This window comes from Chrysochloris asiatica, unplaced genomic scaffold, assembly GCF_000296735.1.
Source record: "Chrysochloris asiatica unplaced genomic scaffold, ChrAsi1.0 scaffold00008, whole genome shotgun sequence".
In the NCBI taxonomy this organism is placed as follows: domain Eukaryota; kingdom Metazoa; phylum Chordata; class Mammalia; order Afrosoricida; family Chrysochloridae; genus Chrysochloris; species Chrysochloris asiatica.
The window spans coordinates 35,561,392-35,571,556 of record NW_006408526.1 but is presented as its reverse complement, the minus strand read 5'-3'; the positions used below and the strand labels follow the sequence as shown (position 1 = coordinate 35,571,556).

The 10,165-nt window shown below is 42.8% G+C and overlaps 1 protein-coding gene across 1 annotated transcript in view; it reads right to left on the bottom strand.

Annotated features, from left to right (window-relative positions):
* Positions 1-701: 701 nt before the first annotated feature.
* SORL1 (sortilin-related receptor, L(DLR class) A repeats containing) overlaps positions 702-10,165 on the bottom strand; it is a 236,220-nt gene continuing 226,756 nt past the window's right edge. Inside the window, exons 46-48 of the mRNA XM_006833925.1 lie at positions 8,419-8,611; positions 6,402-6,614; positions 702-889 (exon numbers count right to left, since the gene is read on the bottom strand). Coding sequence (XP_006833988.1) covers positions 822-889; positions 6,402-6,614; positions 8,419-8,611 — 474 coding nt within the window. The 3' untranslated portion in view covers positions 702-821. The remainder of the gene's footprint in view (positions 890-6,401; positions 6,615-8,418; positions 8,612-10,165) is intronic.

Here is a 10,165-nt window from a genome sequence, read left to right as displayed (position 1 = left end):
GTGTTATCACTTTGTGGCTTTTGAAGCTGCATCTTGTACAGAGGCCCATACAGTGAGATTCCATCGATTAACAGAAGGAAGCTGTTAGCTTACAGAGCTTCCCAAGCTGCTGCTTGGTTGAACTGGAATTGAGCAAGGACATAGTGATCTCTCCTATTGACATTATTATGCGACACCTAAGTGAATCAAAGTGGACTGCTTCCAGAATGGAAACAAAAATGCTTCTGTGTCCCCACGCCCCCAATCCTATGGGCGAGAGGCTCATCACATGCGCAGTGTCAGATGACTACGAAAGCCTGGCCTTAAACAGAGTCCCAATAAATTAACAACATAACAAAAATGAGCCTTCCCCCCATGATACACCCAGACACTTGCACGTAAACTCAATCCAAGCAAACCTTAAAACTTTGATCACACCTTCAAGGAGAAGGATTCCCCCTACCACTCTCGCTTGAAGATTTTAATTAAATACATTTCTGCATCTTAGAAAAATAAAAAGAATGGCCAATTTATCAAATCAAAAAAGATCTCACAGACTTAACAGCATGCCCAGCAAGCACAGCCCTGTAAGACTACATTAATGTCAAATCAAAGCAATTTGGTTACTAAAATCAACCTGGTTTGAAGTTCACAGTTGATTACTACAAAGTTTATTCATTTGTTTCTTTCCTTTTTTTTTTTTTTTTTTGTTTGTTTGTTTGTTTTGTTTTTGGCCCATATAAAAATAACATATTGCAACTCAAAGTGCATCTTTAAAATAAACCATCAACTATATCAAATAAAATATGTACACCATTTGGTTTCTAGTGAGGGAAGCTCTTTCAGGCTATCACCATGGGGACATCATCTGAAAATCCAGTTATCATCGGAGCATCTTCATCATCCTCCCCTAAAAGAAAAATCACCAGTTTCTGGTGAGTTTCACTTCAAGTTTGCCAGATACCACATCCACTCTTTTGCTTCACACCTCCCCCCCACACTCCTTCCCCCAGAAACCATCATCATAGCTCTTAGGTGATAATGTCAATACTACAGCTCTGCTTTCCTCTGCTATTCTTGGGGTCACCTTCTCCCCATCAATGGGTGTCTAAGCCTATTCTTAAGGTAGCTTGAGCTTAGCCAAAAACAAGAAGCAAACTTTTTTGGAAGTAGGATTGAATGAACTTATCCCAAAAGTTAAAGGTGTGGTGATTTAAGGCTCCCCACAATCTGAGTGTGATCTACCATCCTACATTAGCAGTTGACTTCATTGTCTATTTTCAATTTTGAACACACATTTCTCTTCGAAATAGGATTTTACAGGGAGACAGCCTAAATGTCCACCAATAGAAGAATGAATGGATAAACAAACTTTGATACATGGAATACTATGCAACAATGAAAAACACCAATGAATCTGCAAAACACCTGGTAACATAGATGAACCAGGAGGACATTATGCTGAAATTAGTCAACCACAAAAGGACAAATACTGTGATGAGACCACTATTGTAAAAACTCAAGAAAAGGTTTACATTATTAAAGAAATATGCTTTGATGATTACCAGGGAGGGAAGGGAGAGTCATTTGCTGGCTAGAGGATTTTGCTGTTGTTAAGTACCATCCAGTCAGTTCTGGCCCATAGCAACCCTGTAGAGTTTTCAAGGAGTGGCTGATGAGTTGGAACCACCAACATTGTGGTTCAAACTGACCTTGTGGTCTAGTGCATTATCCCACAGCAGTGCTCCTGGCTAGAGGGTAAACATGTGTTAACTTGGATGATGGGGAGGACAATCTATACTAAGAGGGAGGTTGGCAGAAAAATGATAAGGACAAGTGAAGACACAGGGAAGAATGTAGGACTACAGGGATCAAGATAAATAGTGTTTTATATATACAACACTGCAACAATAGTTTTCTATGGGCAGATACACATAGTGAATGGGCATGGGAGGGAGAGTGGAAGTATACCCACAAATAGATAAGGGTTTGACAGAAGGTATCTGTACATGGGTATTGACCTTTGCTGCAAACACACCTATGAATGTGGTGGAGCATACAGAAAAAAATGATGAAAACAAGTCGAGGCAACAAGCTGATGGGTCTCAGGGTTCAGGACCATTCTCAGGTGACACCATGATCACCTGGTATAACATAGTCCACAAAAACAATGTTCTATATCCTACTTTGGTGAGAAGTGACTGAGATCTTAAAAGCTCATGAGCAGCCATGAGCAGATGTAACTTAGAACATCTATGTGCAGAAGAAATAACAAGTGACTAAACAGAAGATGCTTGGAACCAATTAGACCAGCAGACTAATAGAACATGTGAATATCAGTCACCATGGCCCTGAGGCCAGAAGAAATAGATGGTGTCTGACTACTACTACCAACGGCCTGAAAGGAACCACACTAGAAGGTCCCAGATAGAGTAGGAGAAAATGAGGAACAAAATTCAAAATTAGAAAAAAAGATAGGGCTTAGTGGTCAGAAAGAGACTGGAAGAACTGAGAGTATGGTCCACAACCACCCTCAGGTCTGGAACAGAACTCACCTTCGTGGCCCAATTTTCAGCCAATCGGTAAGTAAATATATAGGGGGACAACAACTAGTAAGTAAGCTATGCTCATCATACAATGGTCAACCATGCAGGATCTAAAGGTGAACATTTTCCTAAGGACAAACTTGAGAGGGGTTGGGAAGGAGGGTGGAGTGGGAAGAAGCAGCCCAGGGAGGAAGGTGGATGACTGCTGTTACATGGAGGGGATTGCAGTCATTGTCAGGAAACAAAGCATTGATTGAACATAAAATTGATGATCTGCTCTGTTAACCTTCACCCAATTCACAACAAGAAGTTTAAAAAAATTAAACTTGTAGAACAAACGCAAAAAAACCCCAACAATTTTAGAGAGGTTTAAGATTTTTGTGCAAAGACCTGGAGTCAGAAAACCAAAATGGAAGAACACGGTCAGTATTTCTCAAGCTGGGGGAAATGAAGAAAAAATTCAAGCCTCGACTTTCATTATTGAAAGATTCTCTGGGCAAATTATTGAATGATGCAGAATGCATCAAGAAAAGATGGAAGGAATACACAGAGTCATTGTATCAAAAGGAAATGGTTAATGTTCAACCATTTCAAGAGATACCATATGATCAAGAGCCAATGATACTCAGGGAAGAAGTCCAAGGTGCATTGAAGGAATTGACAAAGAACAAGGCACCAGGAATTGATGGAATAAAAATTGAAATCTTTCAAGAAAGTGAGGCGGCACAGGAGGCAGTCACTCATCTCTGCCAAGAAATTTGGAAGACAACTATCTGGCCGACTGATTGGAAGAGATCCATATTTGTGCCCATTCCAAAGAGAAGTGACCCAACGGAATGCGGAAATCATCAAACAATCTCTTTGATATCTCAAGCAAGTAAAGTTTTGCTAAAGGTAATACAGAAATGGCTACAATTATACATTGACAGAGAACTTCCAGAGGTTCAAGCTGGATTCAGAAGAGGCCGTGGAACAAGAGATATCATTGCTGATGTCTGATGGATCTTGGCTGAAAGCAGAGAATATCAGAAAGATGTTTACCTGTGCTTTATTGACTACGCAAAGCCTTTCGATTGTGTGGATCATGACAAACTATGGAAAACATTGCGAAGTATGAGTATTCCAGAACACTTAATTGTACTCATGAGGAATCTGTACCTGGACCAAGAAGCAGTTGTACGAACAGAGCATGGGAACACTGAATGGTTTAAAATTAAGAAAGGTGTGCGACAAGGTTGTGTTCTTTCACCATACTTATTCAACCTGTATGCTGAGGAAATAATATGAGAAGCTGGGTTCTATGAAGAAAAACGTGGCATCAGGATTGGAGGAAGACTCATTAACAACCTGTGATATGCAGATGATACAACCTTGCTTGCTGAAAGTCAAGAGGACTTGAAACATTTACTGATGAAGATCAAGGAGCACAGCCTTTGATATGGATTACATCTCAATGTCAAGAAAACAAAAATCCTCACCACTGGACGAACAAACAACATTCTTATCAATGGAAAAAAGATTGAAGTTGTCAAGGACTTCATTCTTCTTGGATCAAACTAGCAACACTCACGGAAGCAGCAGTCAAGAGATCAGACGACGTACTGCATTAGGCAAATCTGCTGCACAGGAACTTTTGAAAGTGTTGAAGAGCAGAGATGTCAGCTTGAGGACTAAGGTGCGCCTGACCCAAACCATGGAATTTTCAATAACCTCATACACATGCAAAAGCTTGACAGTGAATAAGAAAGATCGTGGAAGAATTGATGCCTTTGAATTGTGATGTTGGAGGAGAATACTAAAAGTGCCATGGGCTGCCAAAAGAACCAATAGATCTGTTTTGGAAGAAGTGCAACCAGAGTGCTCCTTAGAGGCCAAGATGGCTAAACTTCATCTCTCAAACTTTGGACATATTGTTAGGAGGGAACAGTTGCTGGAGAAGGATATCATGCTTGGTAAGATGGAGGGTCGGAGAAAAAGAGGAAGACTCCCAACGAGATGGATTGGCCAGGTGGCAGCATTGATGAACTCAAGTGTGGCAACAGTAGTGAGGTTGGTCCAGGATCGGACATTGTTTCGTTCTGCTGTGCATGGGGTCGCTATGAGTCGGTGCTGACTTAATGACACCTAACAACAACAACGAAGCTTTTTGGAGACAGCTTCCCAGACAAGCGGTTCCCAGACTGCCGACCGCTATAATGCTGTGCCACTAAATGCCCCTCCATGTTCAGTGGCTGCAGCATGTCACCTCCAACTACTTTTGCCCCCAACAGAAGAAGTAAACAATACTCCCCCTCCCAACCCCCAATTCATGCATGCCCATCCAGGCACTAACTGATGAGTAGTAAGAAAGGAAGGAAACTGAGGAAAAAAGGGAACATAGTGACCAGTGAATGGGAAGACACAAACATTGTCATAAACAAAGAAAAAGTCATTATAACGGGTTTTACTGAGAAAAGAAATATGTAAACTCATGTTAATCAGTCTGAGTTCAGGGAAGCCTTTAAACACACCCTTCAAACATTTCTAAAATTACTATTTCTTTCTTTTTCTCAAACTATATGTTATTGATAAGGAGCTCAGGTGTCACTGTGGCCTAGGCACTGGGCTGCTAACCACAACAAGTTAGAGGTTCAAATCCACCAGCTGCTCCGTGGGAGAAAGACGAGGTTGTCTGCGCTCATAAAGATTTACACTCTCAGAAACCCTGTATAGGGTCACTATGACTTAGAATTGACTTGAAGGTAGTGGTTTGGTTTATATGCTATTGGTACGTAAAGTAAGAATGCTTGGGAAGACTGCACTAGAAACTCTTAAGAAAAATATAGCAAGATGCAAAGGGCATCTTTTGACAGATGCTGGCTGGAAAAGCACAGCTTTCTCTGATTCAGAATCTCTGGTAGGAGCCCAAGTGGCACAATGGTTAAGCACTTGGTTGCTAACCAAACGGTAAGTAATTAGAACTCACCAGCCACCCCACAGGCAAAGATGGGGCTGTCGAGTTCCATAAAAATTACAGCCTTGGAACCCCTATGGGGCTGTTCTACTCTGTCAACATAGGGTTGCAATAAATTAGACTCAACTCAATGACAGACAACAAAAACATGACCTCCAGAGACGCTCAAGAGTCTGTAAACTATCAGAGTAGGGTAGCAATTCTTGGAATCTTCCAGTACCTTCAGGAGCAAGAACAGTTGTATGTGTTCTTCCTATACAAGGCAAGCTGCTATCAAATTTTCCTTAAGATTACCCCCTATCTGTTATGGACTGAATTTGTGTTACTAACCCCCACCCCACCAAACATGTGTTGAGTTGCTAACTGCTTATCTGTGAGTGTAACCCTGTTTGGAAATAATATTTCTCCTCTTTCATGAGTTGGGTGGGTTCTGAGCTTTTGAGTGGAGTCTTATGAAATGGAACACACACATACACAGGGAAGGATCATGAAGAAATGTCTGCAAGCAACGGAAAGTCAAAGATCACCCAGACCTACTGACCAAAAAAGGACTGTCCCCCAAACCTGATGTCCTGACTTGATTTTCTAGCTTCCCAAACTGTGAGACAATACATTTCTGCTCTTTAAAAGCACCCAGGTTATAGTATTTTGTTATGGGGGGCACTAGGTAACTGAGACACTGTCTCAGGCCAGAAAACTAGGCTATTGAAAAGAATGTTGGTATCTTAATTTTGAGAAAGTAAATAGCTAAGGACTCCAACTGGTTTACTCCAAAGCTGTAGACTCACGGGTTAATGAATAACTCATGTGAGGTGACGGCTATGTGTCCACAGAGGAGCTCAAGGTAGGTCTCTCCTATTCTAGTCATTGCCTTCGTGAGGTCTAGTCTGGAAGGAAATGCCCACATCCCCAGCCCCACGTACCCAGGTCATCCCCTGAGGAGAAGATGGCAGAGCCCAGCCTGGAGCTGTAGTGGCTATTTGCGAACGCTGTGAAACTGCTCTGAAGCCTCCGATGCTTTGTGTACAGAATGGCAAACCCAACACCCAGGCTCAGCAATATCAGGAACAAGATGGGGACTACCACTGCAGCCACATCAGTAGATCTGGCAGCCTGTAGCGTTGATGTGTCTGCACCTGCCAAGGCAAGATTTCAACCAGTAAGCCTACTTTATTGGAAAATGAACCACTAAAAATGATAGGCATTTGCAACAGCTACCCAAGTCAAGTCCCTAAGCGGTACAAATAGTTAACAAGCTGCCCTGCTAATGCAAAGATTCGTGTGCTTCAAGAGATAACCTCAGAAGACAGGTCTGGGGACCCACTTCTGAAAAATCACTCATTGAAAACCCTACAGGGCACAGTTCTCCTCTGACATACATGGGGTCACCAGGAGTTAAGAGTCAACTCAATGGCAAATGATTTTACCCAAGGCACCTGCCTGGTGTGGCACATTCCTGCACTTACTAATGCTTCCTTACTACTTGCCATGAGCTGAGAGATCATGGGCCTTGGGCATGCAAATACGGTAATTACATTCGACTCCAAATCACTGTCTTGTTGGTGATTTAGATAATCTTTGAGAAAGGAGATCTTTGTTGGGGTATTGACACTGATTTCATTAGCATTATTACTTAAGACCACTTGCCTGCCTTATATAAGAAAATGTGAAATCAGACCACTAATTAACTAGATTGCAATTATTTTCCCCTACTTGGCACCAAAGTCGCTCTGAACCACAATTACCTGAAGCTCCATTAAGTGATACAAATGAGACACCGACTTAATAGCTCATGAAGTTTAGGAGGTTCTTTTACTTAAATAAGGGGGAGAGAGAGAAAGAACATTTCCATATACATTTAACGTTTTTAAAGCTCTTTGCAAAGCTACTTAGGTGTACTTGTAAGATCACAGTGATGCTCCTTCCCCTTGGTCTTCAGCGCTCCCTTAGTCCCATGATTTAGTGATGAATGTATGCTACTGAGGCTGGAAGGCCAGGCCACAGACTGTTGGGTTGAGGGCAATCTCCTTGAAAGGGATATACTTTTCATGTCAAACTTCCTGTCAAAAGACTGAGTCTGGGGCAGGAAAATGGAACTTAGGAGGACATTTTTAGCAGAGGAAGTAGAGCAGGCTCTCCTGGGTGTAGGTCTCTCTGAGGAGTGGGGAGGTTGGTGTGGGGAGGAGGTCTGGGTAAGGCCTCTTCCTTGGGCAGGCAGCTCCCTCATTACCCAAGAGCCACCTGGCATGGATCTTGTCAAGATGGGCAAGAAAGCAGCTACTCCTGGTGGGCCTACTCAAATAATTAGATACTTAGTTCTTTATCTAAATGTCTTTTCTTAAATTATCTGGAATAAAAACCACACTAGCAAACTTATTCAATGTGTCCCAACTTCACCTCAACTGGCAATGGGAAGTTCAGGGGATTGTTGTAAGCTGGAGCCGCAAAGAGGACACTACCCCCTCACTTCTAAGTGAAAGGTGAGTATCACGGGGCCAAGACATAAAAAGACCTGTGTCATGATATTTTTTGAAATTCTGGCCAAGCTATGAAGATCTAAGTGTATAAAACCACCGTGGTCCGCACAACAGGGCACAAATCTGTGACTGTAAGACAGATCCCAAGCCAAAGTCAGGTCTTGATCCGAGGCTGACAGAGAGCTGCAAGCAACCCTGCAGGGGAGCAGGAGAGGGTCTGCTGCTTCGTCTCAGCCTTGCCTTTCATCACCCCCACAATGGCGCTTCACATTCAGAATATGGTCCTGTTATAATCCCAACTCCTAAGACCATACCTGGTGCTCAGGAATGTTTGTTTTTGCTGTTGTTATTAAATCGATCAATGATGAAGTCAACTGTCATGCAAATGATTTCCTCTTGAAATGAGAAAATATTTTCAATGCGATTTAGAAAGCTATGTGTTCCTCAAACCACAGCAACTTACCGGTGCCCAAATCATCATAGAGCAGAACAGCAGGCTCCCCACAGATCTGGCTGCCAAATAGGCATCTAGCTTGGACAGTGAAAGTATAATTATGACCCATCTTCAGATTGGCAATCTTAAAGAAATTGTCAGTGGTATTCCCAAGGTAAGTCGAGATATTCATGGCACTATCAAACATGTGTACCTGGTACCCCTGCAAAGAGACATACAGAGAGAGATGGCTCAGGAAGCTGAACACGGAGCCCAGAAGCTTCATCACTGGTGAAACGTTATATGGGCTTTTTAAGCAAAATTGTATGGGTAGGAAAGCACTTTAGGTTTCTTACTCATTTTTTTTAGCATTACAACTGAGATAATGGATTCAGAACATAGGAATGTTCCCATCCCAAATGTCTGAAATACCTAATACACCCACCCACTTAGTGAAAATGAAAAGTAGAGTCCTAACAAAAGCCATGTTAGCAAATATTTTGGCACACACACAGAGTCCCAGACAGCAGTCCACTTGTCTCAGGCAATGTTGTTGCTGTTGTCTTTAGTTGCTACTGCACTGGTCCCCAACTCACGGTGACCATACACAATGCAACAAAATACTTCTCAGTCCTGCACCAACCCCATGATCAGCTGTGGATCAAATTATTGTGACCCATAGAGTTTTTGTTGGCTGATTTTTCAGCACGTCTGCAGGATCCTCTTCCTTGTCTATCTTAGTCTGGAAGCTCTGCACGGCAGGACACAGGCACGCCTCTGCTAACAGCTGGGCGGTGGCTGTGCATGAGGTGCAGACACTGAGAATCGAACCTGGGTCTCCCACATGGGAGGAAAGAATTCTACCACTGAGCCGGCACTGTCCCCTATAGCAATAATGCTATTGTTGTTAAGTGCCCTCGAGACAGGTCCAACTCATAGTAGCCCTGTATAGGGTTTCCAAGAAGCGGCCAGTGGGTTTGAACCACCGACCTTGTGGTTAGCGGTCCAGTGTTGATCCTACAGTGCCACATCAGGACTCCAAGCAATATTAAATATCACAAAATAACTTGGGCAATTCAGTAACAATTTACTGTACAAGGATTTGACCAGTAATAATTCCAGGTCACAATGGTCTCAAACACTAAAACAGAAAAAGGGAACTTGCGATTAGAAAAGATAGGGCAGTTCTTTCTGGACCGATGTGTAGGACCACCCTCATCAGTACACAGTTCACTTTCTGTCTCCTCTTCAAGTCTTAATCTCAAAACTCTCTGGTCTTGAAATAAGTACTTGAGGAGGCTCAGGTCCCTAGTCAGTGAAAGAGAGAAGTTAATCTCGTGCTAGTTAGTTAGACCATCTCAGGAAGAGTCGCTGGCTCCTCCTTTGTTGAGATACAGGACCCAGGATGCTGTATGGGAACAGGGTTGACAAGCAGACTTGTCTGTTAATCTCCAAGTATTTCAGTGATATGATAGGGAGTCCTGGTGTGGTACTACAGGTGAATGCGCTGGAATGCAAGACCAGTTTGAACTAACAACACTTTCAGTGATAAAGCTACCAGCTGTCAGTCATCACCACCCCTCTCCCCACCCCAAAAAAAGACTCCATTCTGAATCTCCCAGATATCAGGCCACAGTTCCTATCTTGATCTCTTCACCCCCATTCCATTGACCTGCCCTATTCTCTGAGCTCTGGTAGCGTAGTGGTTACGAATCGGGCTGCGAACCTTAAGGTCAGCGGTTCGAAACTACCAGCCGCTCCGCGGGAGAAAGATGAG